The 17,134-nt window shown below is 47.3% G+C and overlaps 1 protein-coding gene across 2 annotated transcripts in view; it reads right to left on the bottom strand.

Annotated features, from left to right (window-relative positions):
- Window positions 1–8,666: 8,666 nt before the first annotated feature.
- Window positions 8,667–17,134, bottom strand: part of CTDSPL2 (CTD small phosphatase like 2) — a 116,901-nt gene continuing 108,433 nt past the window's right edge. For both annotated transcript variants that reach the window (XM_063925486.1, XM_063925487.1), the window contains exon 13: window positions 8,667–10,596. In XM_063925486.1, coding sequence (XP_063781556.1) covers window positions 10,531–10,596 — 66 coding nt within the window. In that variant the 3' untranslated portion in view covers window positions 8,667–10,530. The remainder of the gene's footprint in view (window positions 10,597–17,134) is intronic.

Raw genomic sequence — 17,134 nt, 5'->3', positions numbered from 1 at the left:
CGAGTCAGATTTTCTGACTCCAGCCGTCCTGGAAACATATATTTTCAGCGCCCTGACCACGTCTAACAACTTGGAGTCCTCCAAGTCCCTAGTAGCCGCAGGCACCACAATAGGCTGGTTCAGGTGAAACGCTGACACCACCTTAGGGAGAAACTGGGGACGAGTCCTCAATTCTGCCCTATCCATATGGAAAATCAGATAAGGGCTTTTACAGGACAAAGCCGCCAATTTTGATACTCGCCTGGCCGAAGCCAAGGCCAATAACATGACCACCTTCCACGTGAGATATTTCAGATCCACGGTTTTTAGTGGCACAAACCAATGTGATTTTAAGAAACTCAACACCACGTTGAGATCCCAAGGTGCCACAGGGGGCACAAACGGGGGCTGAATATGCAGCACTCCCTTTACAAAAGTCTGAACTTCAGGTACTGAAGCTAGTTCTTTTTGAAAGAAAATCGACAGAGCCGAGATCTGTACCTTAATGGAGCCCAGTTTTAGGCCCATATTCACTCCTGCTTGCAGGAAATGCAGAAATCGACCTAGTTGAAATTCCTCTGTTGGGGCCTTTTCGGCCTCACACCATGCAACATACTTCCGCCATATGCGGTGATAATGATTTGCTGTAACCTCTTTCCTAGCTTTAATAAGCGTAGGAATGACTTCCTCCGGAATTCCCTTTTCCTTCAGGATCCGGCGTTCAACCGCCATGCCGTCAAACGCAGCCGCAATAAGTTTTGGAACAGACAGGGCCCCTGCTGCCGCAGGTCCTGTCTGAGCGGCAGAGGCCATGGGTCCTCTGATATAATTTTTTGAAGTTCTGGGTACCAAGCTCTTCTTGGCCAATCCGGAACCACGAGTATCGTTCTTACTCCTCGCCTTATTATTATTATTCTCAACACCTTTGGTATGAGGGGCAGAGGAGGGAACACATAAAACGACTGGTACACCCACGGTGTTACCAGAGCGTCCACAACTATCGCCTGAGGGTCCCTTGACCTGGCGCAATATCTTTTATAGCTTTTTGTTGAGGCGGGACGCCATCATGTCCACCTGTGGCCTTTCCCAAAGGTGTACAATCCTTTGGAAGACTTCTGGATGAAGTCCCCACTCTCCCGGGTGGAGGTCGTGTCTGCTGAGAAGATCAGCTTCCCAGTTGTCCACTCCGGGAATGAACACTGTTGACAGTGCCAACACATGATTTTCCGTCCATCGGAGAATCCTTGTGGCTTTTGCCATCGCCATCCTGCTTCTTGTGTCGCCCTGTCGGTTTACATGGGCGACCGCCGTGATGTTGTCTGATTGGATCAGTACCGGCTGGTTTTGAAGCAGAGGCCTTGCCTGTGTAGAGAAGTCACCTGACTTGACCAAAGTCCTTGGAATTTTCTTTCCTGTGTGACTGCCCCCAGCCTCAAAGGCTGGCCTCCATGGTCACTAGGACCTAGTCCAGTATGTCGAACCTGCGGCCCTCCTTAAGATGGGCACTCTGCAGCCACCATTTTAGAGATACCCTGGTCCTTGGAGACAGGGTTATCAGCCGATGCATTTGAAGATGCGATCCGGACCACTTGTCCAACAGGTCCCACTGAAAAGTTCTTGCATGGAACCTGCAGAATGGGATTACTTCGTAGGAAGCTACCCTTTTTCCCAGGATTTGCGTGCAATGATGCACCGATACCTGTTTTGGCTTCAGGAGGTCTCTGACTAGAGATGACAGCTCCTTGGCTTTCTCCTCCCGGAGAAACACTTATTTCTGGTCTGTGTCCAGAACCATCCCCAGGAACAGTAGACGTGTCATAGGAACCAGCTGTGACTTTGGACTGTTTAGAATCCAACTCTGCTGTTGTAGCACTTTCCAAAATAGTGCTACCCCGACTAGCAACTGCTCCTTGGACCTCGCCCTTATAAGGAGATTGTCCAAGTACGGGATAATTAAAACTCCCTTTTTTCAAAGGAGTATCATCATTTCGGCCATTACCCCGGTAAACACCCTTGGTGCCTTGTACAGTCCTGTCTGGACTTGGTAATGGTAATCCTGTACCACAAATCTGAGGTACTTCTGGCGAGGATGGTAAATGGGGACATGCAGGTAAGCATCCTTGATGTCCTGGGATACCATGTAATCCCCCTCGTCCAGGCTTGCAATAACCGCACCGAGCGATTCCATCTTGAACTTGAATTTTTTTATGTATGTGTTCAAGGATTTTAATATAAATGGGTCACACCGAACCATGCGGTTTCGGTACCCCAACCCGTGTAGAATAGTAACCCCGTCCTTGTTGAAGTAGGGGCACTTGAGTATTACCTGTTGGGAATACTGCTTATTAATTGCCTTTAGTACAGCCTCCCTGCCTGAGGGAGTTGTCGAAAAGCCATAATCTAGGAAACGGCTGGGGGGAGATATCTCGAATTCCAGCTTGTACCCCTGACATACTTCTTGAAAGAAACAGGGATCTACCTGTGAGCGAGCCCACTTATCGCTGAAATTTTTTTAGACGGCCCCCCACCGTACCTGGCTACACCTGTGGAGCCCCCGCGTCATGCTGTGGGCTCAGAGGAAGCGAGAGAAGAATTTTGAATCTGGGAGCAGGCTGACTGGTGCAGCTTTTTCCCTCTTCCCTTGTCTCTGTACAGAAGGGAAACGCCTTTGACCCGCTTGCTTTTCTGAAGCCGAAAGGACTGTACCTGATACAGTGCTTTCTTAGTCTGTGAGGAAACCTGAGGTAAAAATATTTCTTCCCAGCTGTGGCTGTGGATACGAGGTCCCAGAGACCATCCCCAAATAATTCCTCACCCTTATAAGGCAGAATCTTTTTAAAGTCAGCATCACCTGTCCCGTGACAGGTCTCTAATACCCTCCTGACAGAATGGACATTACATTAATTTTGGATGCCAGCCGGCAAAATATCCCTCTGTGCATCCCTCATATATAAGACGTCGTCTTTATTATGTTCTCATGTTTGACAGGGTCACCGACCACGCTGCAGCAGCACGATCTGCAGGTCTCCGTCTAGTACCTGAGTGTGTAAATACAGACTTCAGGATATCCTCCTGTCTTTTATCAACAGGTACCTTCAAAGTGGCCGTTCCTAAAACGGCAGTGCCACCTTTTTTGACAACCGTGTGAGCGCCTTATCCACCCTAGGGGATATCTCCCAGCGTAACTTATCCTCCTGGCGGGAAAGGGTACGCCATCAGTAACTTTTTAGAAATTACCAGTTTCTAAACGGGGGAACCCACGCTTTTCACACACTTCATTTATTCATCTGATGGGGGAACAAAACACTGCCTGTTTTTTCTCCCCAAACCTAAAAACCCATTTTTAGAGGTGCTTGGGTTAATGTCAGAAATGTGTAACACATTTTTTATTGCCGGGATCAAGTCACGGATGTTCCTAGTGGATTGTGTATATGTCTCAACCTTGTCGACACTGGAGTCAGACTCCGTGTCGACATCTGTGTCTGCCATCTGAGAGAGCGGGCGTTTTTGAGCCCCTGATGGCCTTTGAGACGCCTGGGCAGGCGCAGGCTGAGAAGCCGGCTGTCCCACAGCTGTTACGTCATCCACCCTTTTATGTAAGGAGTTGACACTGTCGGTTAATACCTTTCACCTATCCATCCACTCTGGTGTCGGCCCCACAGGGGGCTACATCACCTATATCGGCCTCTGCTCCGTCACCATATAAGCCTCCTCATTCAACATGTCGACACAGCCGTACCGACACACCGCAGACACACAGGGAATGCTCTAAACGAGGACAGGACCCACAAAAGCCCTTTGGGGGGACAGAGTGAGAGTATGCCAGCACACACCAGAGCGCTATATAATGCAGGGACTAACTGAGTTATGTCCCCTATAGCTGTTTTTTTTATATATGTATACTGCGCCTAAATTAAATGCCCCCCCCCCTCTCTTTGTTAACCCTTTTCTGTGTTGTAAACTGCAGGGGAGAGCTAGGGAGCTTCCCTCCATCGGAGCTGTGAGGGAAAATGGCGCCAGTGTGCTTGAGGGAGATAGCTCCGCCCCTTTTCCGCGGCCTATTCTCCCGCTTTTTTATGGAATCTGGCAGGGGTATTTACCTCATATATAGCCCCTGGGGCTATATATTGAGGTATTTTTGCCAGCCAAGGTGTTTTTATTGCTGCCTCAGGGCGCCCCCCCCCCCCAGCGCCCTGCACCCTCAGTGACCGGAGTGTGAAGTGTGTGAGAGGAGCAATGGCGCACAGCTGCAGTGCTGTGCGCTACCTTGGTGAAGACTGAGTCTTCATGCCGCCGATTTTCCGGACCATCTTCTTGCTTCTGGCTCTGTAAGGGGGACGGCGGCGCGGCTCCGGGACCGAACACCAAGGACTGGGCCTGCGGTCGATCCCTCTGGAGCTAATGGTGTCCAGTAGCCTAAGAAGCCCAATCCGGCTGCAAGCAGGCGAGTTCGCTTCTTCTCCCCTTAGTCCCTCGCTGCAGTGAGCCTGTTGCCAGCAGGTCTCACTGAAAATAAAAAAACCTAAGTCTATTTCTTTCTAAGAGCTCAGGAGAGCCCCTAGTGTGCATCCAACCTCGGCCGGGCACGAAATCTAACTGAGGCTTGGAGGAGGGTCATAGTGGGAGGAGCCAGTGCACACCAGGTAGTCTAAGATCTTTCTAGAGTGCCCAGCCTCCTTCGGAGCCCGCTATTCCCCATGGTCCTTACGGAGTTCCCAGCATCCACTAGGACGTCAGAGAAATACCGGTGTCCTTTGGACTCAATTATCGGGTGCAATTTAATACGGAGGATTCCATTCCTCACTGAACTTGTGGCTTAATTCTTGTCAGTTTGGACAATATACTTCTCAGCACACTTATTTATGATGAGAATGGTCTCTTTTTAATTGCTATATTGATGTATTTGAGGGTGTTGTGACCACACCAGATCTTAAACATCACAAGAATAATATATGTTTATACAGTTATATGTTTTAAATAAATATTTTATAATTGAGAATGGTGTGGAACAATTAATTGGCTCTATAGCGCGACACCCAGACGTGACTGAAACGTCTGAACCTTGCTCCCACCTGCCCGTTCTCCGGGCAGGGAGGTCCACCGTCATGTTGAGGATTTTGAGGACACAGAGTCAGGTTTCTGGTCTTGGGAACCTGCAGGTGACGTTTTTTTTAATTTTGCTCGCCCACCTCTGAAAAAAGTGGTAGGAGCCTTGGACTTTTAGGTTTGAGGGAAGAAAGCTTTTAGTCTGAGGGAAGAAAGGTTGACTTACCAGCGGTTGCCGTGGAGATCCACGCATCCAATGCCTCTCCAAACAGAGCCTGACATGTGAAGGGTAGGTTCTCCACACTTCTCCTGGATTCCACGTCTGTAGACCATTGGCATAGCCAGAGAACCCTGCGTGCTGAAACAGCCATGGACGATGTCCTTGCAGTCAGATTACCCAGGTCCTTCATGGCTTCCACCATGAAACCCGCAGAATCCTGTATGTTACGTAAAAACAAATCAATATCACTTCTATCCATAGAATCTAAGTCCTCCAGTAATGTGCCTGACCACTTTACTATGGCTTTAGAAATCCATGCACAGGCAATAGTGGGCCTTAATGCCACTCCTGAAGCAGTGTATATAGATTTGAGTGTAGTTTCAATCTTGCGGTCAGCCGGTTCTTTCAAAGCGGTAGACCCAGGGACAGGTAAAACCACCTTTTTAAAAAGTCTAGATACAGAGGAGTCTACTACAGGTGGGTTTTCCCACTTTTTCCTATCATCAGAGAAAGGAAAAGCAACAAGAACCCTCTTTAGGATATGGAATTTTTGCTCTGGATTTTCCCAGAATTTTTCAAATAAGGCGTTTAATTCCCTAGATGCCGGGAACGTCAGGGAGACTTTTATTGTCTGTAAAGTAAGCCTCCTCAACCTGTTCGAGGCTTGTCAATAATGTGTAACACATCCCTAATGGCCTCAATCATGAGTTGCACTCCTCTTGCCAGGGAAGCCTCACCCCCACATATCCGCATCACCCTCTGCCGTGTCAGAGTTGGTGTCCGTGTCGACCTGCATAATCTGAGCAAGTGCACATTTCTTGGATACACCATGCGATTTTGAGGTATTGGGAACAGAACCAGACAAAACCTCCACAGATTGTTTTAAAATCTGTGATTCAGTCTCCTAATGTGCAATCCTAGTGGAAATCTGGGATATCATACCCTTAATAGAAGCCACCCACTGGGATTCAGATTCGGAAGGCTGAGACAAAACATTACATTCCTGAGTACATGGAATGGATTCCTCTGGAGAAGATGCATATTCTGCCGCACAAGACAGAGTCCCTGGACATGGTTATGTGAGAATTTGCATATACACACACACAAACATAGGAAAATGTCAGACACCGTTTCCCCCAAGTACCTTCAGAAAAAAACAGAGATTGAAGCCAGCACACACAGTGCCCCAGTATGCAGTGACCGATTAACTGCCTGGCGCTGACTGTGTCCCTTTAATAGATTACACAGTAAATTACAGTCTCCCCCCCCTCTTCTACAACCCCCTGGTACCGCACAGGATAGCTGGAGTCGTGTGGAGGGTCAGCGCTCCCTGTCAGCGTCTCTCAGTGATGAACTGCAGAAAGAAAATGGCGCTGGTGAGCTGCTGGGTCCGCTCTGAGAAGCTCCGCCCCCAAACATGGCACGTCTTCCAGCACTTTACTGGATTATACTGGCCTATACTAGCTGCAGAACTAACGCCCCTGATAGTAGAAATGACCAGTTTTGAGAGTATTTGCGCTGGCCCAGGGCGCCCCACCTGATGTTCCGCTGAGCCTTCCAGAGCACAGTGTCAGCACTGCGCTCCCACCCTGTTGCCGCCATACACACTGGCTCCCCGCTTGTCGGGTCACCGGTATCACACTCACCACCGCGATCTTCTGGTTCTGTTAGGGGGTGGCGGCAGTGCTGCGGGAGTGAGCGCTCGCCTCGGGAGCTAACGATCATCACCCTCAGGAGCTTAATTTCCTGTCAGCGGAGATAGTGGCCATTAACCTCTGAGGGTTGGACACTGATTCCCCCCCTATATCCCACGAAGCAGGGAGGCTATTGCCAGCAGCCTCTCTGTGCCTAACATCTTAGAAAAACAATAAAATCAGAAAAGCTCTAGGAGCTCCCCTAGCTGTGACCGGCTCCATTTTCTAAACTGAGTCTGGTAGGAGGGGCATAGAGGGAGGAGCCAGCCCACACTATCAAAGTCTTAAAGTGCCCATGGCTCCTGGTGGACCAGTCTATACCCCATGGTACTAATATGGACCACAGTATCCTTTAGGACGTAAGAGAAATCACTCTTGTGGATGTTACGGAGAGAATAGTGGCTGACATCCTTGCAAACTTTCGGATCCAAGAGTAAATACTTTAGCAAGATGGAGCTGAGGTACAATATTTTGTCAGTTTCTCTGAACACTGAAAACGGTTGGAAACACTTCAGAACTCTTTCAGAAGTTATTTAAACCTTGATGTAATTGAAGTTGAACCATGCACCTCAAATAGTTTTGTTTAGGGTATACACATTATTGAAGAGGTTGACTTAAACATGAACAAATTGATCTTAAGACCAAAAAAATCAAATAAAAAGTTTAACGTAAAATGCGTTTGATAATTTTGTTTGTTGTTGCTTCAATGAAGCCTGCCCTTGCCTTGTAAATCTAGGTATGGAATCTTGTATCCTATAAGCGACAACTTTTTTTCAACATTCGTAACAAATTGCTTTGAGGGTCCAAAATGACATTCATATTCCCTGTCAGTGATGACCCCACACTGTAATGTTATTTCAACTGAGCAACTATCTTCACACTGACGTCTTTACACATAAAATAGAACTTTAACATGCTTATAAATGTATTGCCTTATTTAATAAGAGATGCACATAGCTCACTACCACAAATGTTTCAATTTAATTTTCCTTGTAATACTATGTATTTTAAGAAATGCATTTAAAAAAAATTCTTAAAAAGGGTCCATAGGCTTCAACGCTCTCACATAGGTTAAGAATCCACCTGCTATAGAGGAACCCTTAGTAGTTTACAACTTGCAAAATCAATCTGTCCGAAAAGAGTCTTATAACTTGTATGTATTTTGAAATGTGCTCCGTGCTCAGGGGCCGATTCAGAGCTGGACGCAAATGGCTTCACCGCTGCATCATACAAAATCTGCACAAGTCGCAGGAGGCCTCTTCTGTAAAAGATACCCACTGCCGGGGGGTTCTGCGATCTGCTGCCTGCATCCTAAGATCCACTGCATGAACGTTGCCAGCCCATGGAACATTTGGCAACCCTCATGTTTCTCAGGATGTGCACCCTAGTGGACGAACAAGAAACTATGCAGCCGGGGACACTTGTGGCAATACACTGTGCAGTTATTGGCCTGATCAGCAGGTAATTCAGTATATGAGGAGCAATAAGCCTTCACATTGTGACTATGATTGGATTTCAGAGGTCTAGCATTATATAGTAACAGTAACACTATAATTAAATGAAGGATATCCAGTATAATTGATCCTCTGTTGTAACACCTAACCCTGTCTTTCATAAAAGGAGACACTACTAGCTGCTGTCATATACAATGTATACTACCTCACATAACACAACGTACAGGGCAGAGAGGAGCGCGCAGATTTATATATTAAAAAAAAAAAAAATGGCACATTTTATACACTTTATTTCCATAAACCAAACAGTTTGACGGTGGCCAAGCACAACTGTTGTGTATTACCTTGTGTTCATTTACAAAAGTGTGCATTAAGAATAAACTGAAAACAAAAATGTAAAATCTGTCCTCAATCATACCATTGCCTTTCACAAAACATAAATACAGCACCATTTCCACTGTCAGCAGTCACCAATATGTGTGCGATAATGAAGAGTCCCACCTGAACTCCACCCATAAAGCACACAGCTGTCGTACATTTATTTTATTGGGTCGCTCAATAAAATAAATGAACGGAATAGGTTGTGCGGCACTAAATCCTTTACATTGTCCACACTGGCAAAAGGAACCTTCTCACAGAACAGAATGCTCGCTTGTTGGTCGGAAGCCAGCTGTGCCAACGGTTTGAATAACATTGCACCAAGAACACACACAGATAGTATGGAGAGAAACAAAACAGCCACCCGGAGAAAAGGTTAAAATCTTCATTAATACACTGAAAATATGACAGAACTCATGCTTTTTCTTTAAAATCAAAAAATACAAAAATTAAATGTTTTCCTAAAAACTTACTAAAAAAAACACTCCTTACTTTAAGGAGTGACTTGAAAATGAATCCGTGTGTAAATTTATACAATAAATGGCATACAGTTAAACAGGTAATATACATAGAAACAAAAGGATGAACAGCCTCCTCTGTAGAGCTTTAATTTCCAATACTGTACTCTCTGAACAAGCTTACAAAATACAAACCTCTTTAGAAAAGGGGGGACAAAAAAAAAAAAAGTGCCATCTCCTCTGTTTAAATGCAGTGAGTGCACTGCTGAAACATTTACATAGTACACTCACCAGAATGAGCAAGCGACCCTGCACGCACTCCTCCTGCACTATCTCCCTCCCTGCAGGAACAGAAGAGCACCTCATACAAAAATACCCACCATTCAAATTAGCTGCATCAGTACCAGAGCTGTGGATGGATAGGTAAGGGAAAGGGAGGCTGTTTGTGTACATGTGCGCACGTAAATATATATATATGTTCGTGTGTGTGGTTTTGCATGTACTGAAAGGCAGAAAGGGAAGAATGAAATCATAATTGACATATATATTCCACCCCTCTGTACAGTACTACACGCAGGAACCACACTTTATATACATGCCTCCATATTCCCATGCTCATTACTGCCTTGTAATAGCTTTATGTCTTTTGAAGGGAAAAAAAAGAAAAAGAAAATTACTAGAGTGGATTATTACCGATAAGATATAAAAGATATATGTGTATTTCTAAATGGAGTTTACATGGATTGAACTTTAAGAATTCTAAAAAAAAAAAAAAAAAAAAGTAAAACTAAAACAGAAAACACAGTATGCAAGCAGTAGAAAGGACCAGCCAAATATATCATACAAAATAAAAGTAAAATTTGGCTACTAGAACAGATTGAAGCGACTGAAATACAAGGAATGGATAATGTATACTCTACACCAATAAGGATCAACGTGTAGGAGGTTTAAATCCGAAACTTGAGAAAAACTCTCACTAGCCGTTACTGCCGACACGGACAGGCTACTCAGACAGTAAGTCACCTGCAGCTCATAGGCAGCAGAGTTTCTCTCGGGAGGAGGCCAAGCTGCCTAATGATGTGCCACCACACCAGACACAACATGTTGCGGTGAAACCGTTCCTTTTTTTCCATATATATATTTTTTTTCAGACAGCGAAGTAAAGAAATGCCTTTAGCAGTTATGGCAAATGCTTGTGTACATGTATGCTTCAGTCCTGTGGTTGTGCAGCTTTGCTCCCTGCAGGCATTTGAAAGCTGTCCCCATTAGTCAGGGGGTCCTGCAGGTGACGGCTGTCCCTTCTAATCTGGTGGTAAACAGTCGTGCAAGCGAAATCTGTCTCTGATGTGAGGCCGCACATCCTCATTCTACAATTGTTAAAGAAAATAAATTAGAAGTTTAGTACACGCACAAATTGAAATTCATACATGCTTCACATATGTAACTGCAGTGAATAAAATGTGAACCTAATCCTCATATTATTATAACTTTATTCATAAGAAACTATTCTAAACAGAGTGCATCACTTTTTTTTACATTTTGTTATGTTACAGCCTTATTCCAAAATGGAATAAATTAATTTTTTCCCTCAAAATTCTACACACAATACCCCATAATGACATTGTGAAAGACGAGTTTGGTAAAAATTTACCTTTGTTAAAACTCTTTCTGCGAGGTATACTGGGCTCCACAAGGATTGGAAAATGGGGTGTAGAATAGGATCTTGATCCGAGGCACCAATAGGCTCAAAGCTTTGACTGTTCCCAGAATGCACAGCGCCGCCTCCTATATCACCCCGCCTCCCAGAACAGGAGCTCAGTTTTTAGTTAACCAGCCCAATGCAGTAGCAGGAAAAAAGACGACAACGGTTAGTAGCCACATACACCACACTCTCACGACAGGAGAAGTGTCAGCGCCTAATGCCATACCAACCCAAAGAAGCTAAGTGCGTCAGGGTGGGCGCCTTGTGGAGCCCAGTGTACCTCACAGAAAGAGTGTTAACAAAGGTAAGTTCTTACCATAAAACTCGTTTTCTGCTGCGGGGTACACTGAGCTCCACAAGGATTGGACAATGGGGATGTCCTAAAGCAGTTCCTTATGGGAGGGGACGCACTGTAGCAGGCACAAGAACCCGGCGTCCAAAGGAAGCATCCTGGGAAGCGGCAGTATCGAAGGCATAGAACCTTATGAACGTGTTCCCTGAGGACCACGTAGCCGCCTTGCACAATTGATCAAGGGTCACACCACGCTGGGCCGCCCAAGAAGGTCCAACAGACCGAGTAGAATGGGCCGTAATGTGAGCAGGAGCTGACAGACCAGCCCTCACATAAGCATGTGCAATCACCATTTTAATCCATCTGGCCAGGGTCTGCTTGTGAGCAGGCCAGCCACGTTTGTGAAATCCAAACAAAACAAAGAGAGAATCAGATTTCGAATAGAAGCAGTTCTCTTCACATAGATACGGAGAGCCCGTACCACATCCAAAGACCGCTCTTTGGGAGACAGATCAGGAGAGACAAAGGCCGGAACCACAATCTCTTGATTAAGGTGGAACAAAGAAACCACCTTAGGTAAATATCCGGGACGAGTCCTAAGAATCGCCCGGTCACGGTGAAAAATCAGATATGGGGAACTACAAGACAAGGCACCCAGATCCGACACTCTTCTAGCAGAGGCAATAGCCAGCAAGAACACCACCTTAAGGGAAAGCCACTTAAGATCAGCTGAACCAAGGGGTTCAAAAGGAGGCTCCGGGCAACACCTCCAAAACCACCGACAAGTCCCAAGGAGCCACAGGCGGGACATAGGGAGGTTAGATACGCAACACACCCTGAGTGAAAGTATGAACATCAGGTAAAGTCGCAATTTTTCTCTGCTGCAGAAAAGCCAAAAGTTTGGCTGTACTAACCTTGAAAGCGTCATAATTGTTAGATGCGCACCAAACAAAGTAGGAATGCCAGACCCTATGGTAAATCCGAGCAGAAGCCGGTTTCCGGGCCCGCAACATAGTTTTAATGACCTCTTCAGAAAGACCCTTAGCCCTCAAGACGGAAGCTTCAAGAGCCACGCCGTCAAAGATAGCCGGGCTAGGTCCTGGTAGACACAGGGGCCCTGAACGAGGAGGTCTGGGCGTTGTGGAAGTAGGAGTGGATGGTCCGACGATAGGCCTTGCAGGTCTGAGAACCAGTACCGTCTGGGCCACGCCGGAGCTATGAGAAGCAGATTTCCTCTATCTTGCTTGAACTTCTGAATTACCCTGGGCAGGAGTGACACCGTAGGGAACACGTACGGCAGCCAAGACCTCCATGGCACCGCCAGCGCATCCATGAATGCTGCTTGAGGATCCCTTGTCCTTGCTCCGAAGACCGGAACCTTGTGATTGTGTCGAGACGCCATCAGATCTACATCTGGAAGACCCCACTTTTCCACTAGGAGTTGAAACACTTCTGGATGGAGGCCCCACTCGCCGGCATGTACGTCCTGACGACTGAGAAAGTCCGCTTCCCAATTCAGGACTCCCGGAATGAATATTGCCGATATCGCCGGTAGACGGCGTTCCGCCCAAAGTAGAATCTGTGAGACTTCCTTCATTGCCAAACGGCTTCGAGTACCGCCTTTATGATTTATGTAAGCCACTGTGGTGGCATTGTCCGACTGTACTTGAACAGGACGGTTCTGAATTAAATGCTGGGCCAAGTTCAACGCATTGAAGACCGCCCCGCAATTCCAGAATGTTGATCGAGAGGAGAGATTCCTCCTTGGTCCACCGACCCATGAAGGGAGTGCTGCTCCAGCACCGCGCTCCAACCTCTTAGACTGGCATCTGTCGTCAACAGGACCCAGTTGGATATCCAGAAGGGACGACCCCTGCACAATTGTTGGTCCCGAATCCACCAAAGCAGCAACAGACGGACCTCCGGAGTCAATAAGATCATTTGAGATCTGATCCGGTGAGGCAGGCCATCCCACTTGGCTAGAATCAGCCTCTGGAGGGGGCGAGAGTGGAATTGAGCATACTCCACCATGTCGAATGCTGATACCATGAGGCCCAGCACCTGCATTGCCGAATGTATCGACACTTGCGGACGAGAAAGGAAGCAACAAATTCTGTCCTGAAGCTTCAGGACCTTCTCCTGAGACAAGAACAACCTCTGGTTGTGAGTGTCCAACAGCGCTCCCAGGTGCACCATGCTCTGAGCAGGGACCAGGGAGGATTTCTTCCAGTTGATGAGCCACCCGTGGGCTTGTAAAAACCGGACCGTCATATCCAGATGACGCAGGAGAAGTTCTGGGGAATTTGCCAGGATTAACAAGTCGTCCAGATATGGCAGTATCCTGACCCCTTGACGGCGGAGTACCACCGTCATCACTTTGGTGAAGACTCGCGGAGCCGTTGTTAAACCAAAAGGTAATGGCCCTCATTCCGAGGTGTTCGCTCGCTAGCTGCTTTTAAAAGCATTGCACACGCTAAGCCGCCGACCTCTGGGAGTGTATCTTAGCATAGCAGAATTGCGAGCGAAAGATTCGAAGAACTGCGAATAGAAATTTCTTAGCAGTTTGAGTAGCTCGAGACTTACTCAGCCATTGCGATCAGTTCAGTCAGTTTCGTTCCTGGTTTGACGTCACAAACACACCCAGCGTTCGCCCAGACACTCCCCCGTTTCTTCAGACACTCCCGCGTTTTTCCCAGAAACGCCAGCGTTTTTTCGCACTCTCCCAGAAAACGGCCAGTTTCCGCCCAGAAAAACCCACTTCCTGTCACAGTACAATCACCAGAACGATGAAAAATCCTCGTTATGCCGTGAGTTAAATACCTAACTTTTGTGTAAAATAACTAACCGCATGCGCTCTGCGAACCTTGCGCATGCGCAGTAAGCGACTAATCGCAATAGAGCGAAAATCGGCAACGAGCGAACAACTCGGAATGAGGGCCAATGCCTGAAACTGGTAATGGATGTTGCCAATAGCAAACCTCAGGTATTGTTGATGTGACGCTGCTATAGGAATATGCAGGTAAGCATCCTGTATGTCCAGGGAGACCATGTAGTCCCCAGGTTCCAAGGCCAGGACTATAGAGCGAAGAGTTTCCATATGGAACTTGGAAATCTTCACAAACCTGTTCAATGCCTTGAGGTTGAGAATGGGCCGGGAGGACCCAGTCGGTTTCGGGACTAGAAACAGCGGAGAATAGTACCCCCGGCCCCTCTGAGCAAGAGGCACTTGTACTACGACTCCTGAATCCAGGAGGGTCTGTACCACAGAGTGAAGAGTTTTTGCCTTTGTCTGGTCCAAAGGGACGTCTGTCTGGCAAAATCGATGAGGGGGTCGGTTTTTGAAGGCTATGGCGTAACCTTGAGTGACAACTTCCCATACCCAGGCATCTGAAGTGGTCTTCAACCATTCCTGGGTATACCCTAGAAGCCGGCCCCCCACCCTGGGATCCCCCAAGGGGAGGCTCGCCCCGTCATGCGGCAGGATTATCGGCCTTGGCAGCTGGCTGACGGGTAGCCCAGGCTCTTTTGGGCTTCGGCTTACCAGGTTTGGAAGTGCGGGCCTGCTTATGGTACGCCCGACCTTTTGCTTTACTTGAAGGACAAAAGGGGCGAAAGGACGTACCTTTAGCCTTCGACACAGAAGGAGCAGTATTAGGCAGACAGTTTTGGCAGTAGGCAAGTCAGCCACTATCTTATTTAGGTCCTCCCTAAACAGAATATCTCCCTTGAAAGGGATTACCTCCAGGGTTTTTCTAGAGTCCAGATCCACAGACCAGGATCTCAGCAACAATATCCGGCGAGCCAGGACTGACGTAGTAGAGGCCTTGGCTGCTAGGATACCGGCATCAGAAGCCGCCTCTTTAATATATCGAGAAGCTGTGACAATATATGACAAGCATTGTCTAGCATGGTCAGAGGAAATTTCAGCTTCTAACTCCAAGGCCCATGCTTCAATAGCCTCTGCAGCCCGTGTAGCTGCAATAGTGGGCCTTTGTGCAGCACCCATGAGGGTGTAAATCGCTTTCAGACAACCCTCCACACGTTAATCCGTAGGCTCTTTTAGAGTCGTGATGGTAGTGACAGGTAGAGGTGAGGAAACCACCATCCTAGCCACATGCGAGTCCACTGGAGGAGGCGTTTCCCAATTCTTAGACAGCTCTGGCGCGAGGGGATAGCGAGCCAGCATCTTCTTTTGAGGCACAAACTTCGTACCCGGGTTTTCCCAGAGTTCCTGACGTATATCCACTAAGTGATTAGAGTGAGGTAAAACTTGTTTAACCACCTTCTGACGCTTGAACCTATCTGGTTTCTTAGGAGGGACGGATGGCTCGGGATCATCCGAAATCTGCAGAATTAACTTAATAGTCTCCAAAAGATCAGGAACATCCACATGTGAACTACTCTCCCCATCAGCCATATCTGAGTCAGAACCTGTGGGGTCAGTATATGTGCCGTCTTCATCAGACGAGGTGTCAGTGACGGCAGTGGATTGTGAGGAGACAAGCGCTCGCTTAGAGGACCTCTTGGACTTAGGCGAGCGTTGGTCAGACTTTTTAGTAGTCAAGGACTGGTTCAACTTCTTTAATTGAGCAGATAAATCGTCCGCCCACGGCGGGTTAGCTGCAGGGACCACATACGGTTGTATCGGCATTGGGGATCCCATAGGGGGGTGTTAGTTTATGAACTAGCTTATGCAAGTGTGGAAAAAGCGGCCCAAGTGGGTCAGTATGTGCCTCCGCTGTCACAGTCCCACTGGGGGGCAAGGAGCCCCCAGAACTAGAGCCCATAGGTGCTATATTCTCCTATTTGTCTGTGGCTTCAGCAACACCAGCAGTGTGTTCCGCCCCAGAACAGTTACCCTCAGAAGCAGACACGATATAACTTGCAGTATAAGGTAACACAGTACAATTATCAGCAGCACTATACCTCTAAACCCAAACCCCTGCGCAGTGTAGTCAGCACTAGCAGAGATAAAGGAGAGATATGGTGATTAAATCACAGAGAAAAAATAAGATTTTACTCACCGGTAAATCTATTTCTCGTAGTCCGTAGTGGATGCTGGGAACTCTGTAAGGACCATGGGGGATAGCGGCTCCGCAGGAGACTGGGCACAACTAAAAGAAAGCTTTTAGACTACCTGGTGTGCACTGGCTCCTCCCACTATGACCCTCCTCCAAGCCTCAGTTAGGATACTGTGCCCGGAAGAGCTGACACAATAAGGAAGGATTTTGAATCCCGGGTAAGACTCATACAAGCCACACCAATCACACCGTATAACTTGTGATACTATACCCAGTTAACAGTATGAAATATAACTGAGCCTCTCAACAGATGGCTCAACAATAACCCTTAGTTAGGCAATAACTACATACAAGTATTGCAGACAATCCGAACTTGGGACGGGCTCCCAGCATCCACTACGGACTACGAGAAATAGATTTACCGGTGAGTAAAATCTTATTTTCTCTGACGTCCTAGTGGATGCTGGGAACTCTGTAAGGACCATGGGGATTATACCAAAGCTCCCAAACGGGCGGGAGAGTGCGGATGACTCTGCAGCACCGAATGAGAGAACTCAAGGTCCTCCTCAGCCAGGGTATCAAATTTGTAGAATTTTGCAAACGTGTTTGCCCCTGACCAAGTTGCAGCTCGGCAAAGTTGTAAAGCCGAGACCCCTCGGGCAGCCGCCCAAGATGAGCCCACTTTCCTCGTGGAATGGGCTTTTACTGATTTAGGATGCGGCAATCCAGCCGCTGAATGCTCCAGCTGAAATGTGCTACAAATTCAGCGAGCAATAGTCTGCTTAGAAGCAGGAGCACCTATTTTGTTGGGTGCCTACAGGATAAAAAGCGAGTCAATTTTCCTGACTCCAGCCGTCCTGGAAATATACATTTTTAAGGCCCTGACTACG

The sequence above is a fragment of the Pseudophryne corroboree genome, chromosome 6 (assembly GCF_028390025.1).
Source record: "Pseudophryne corroboree isolate aPseCor3 chromosome 6, aPseCor3.hap2, whole genome shotgun sequence".
Classification (NCBI taxonomy): Eukaryota; Metazoa; Chordata; class Amphibia; order Anura; family Myobatrachidae; genus Pseudophryne; species Pseudophryne corroboree.
This window is presented reverse-complemented; position numbering and strand designations above follow the sequence as displayed.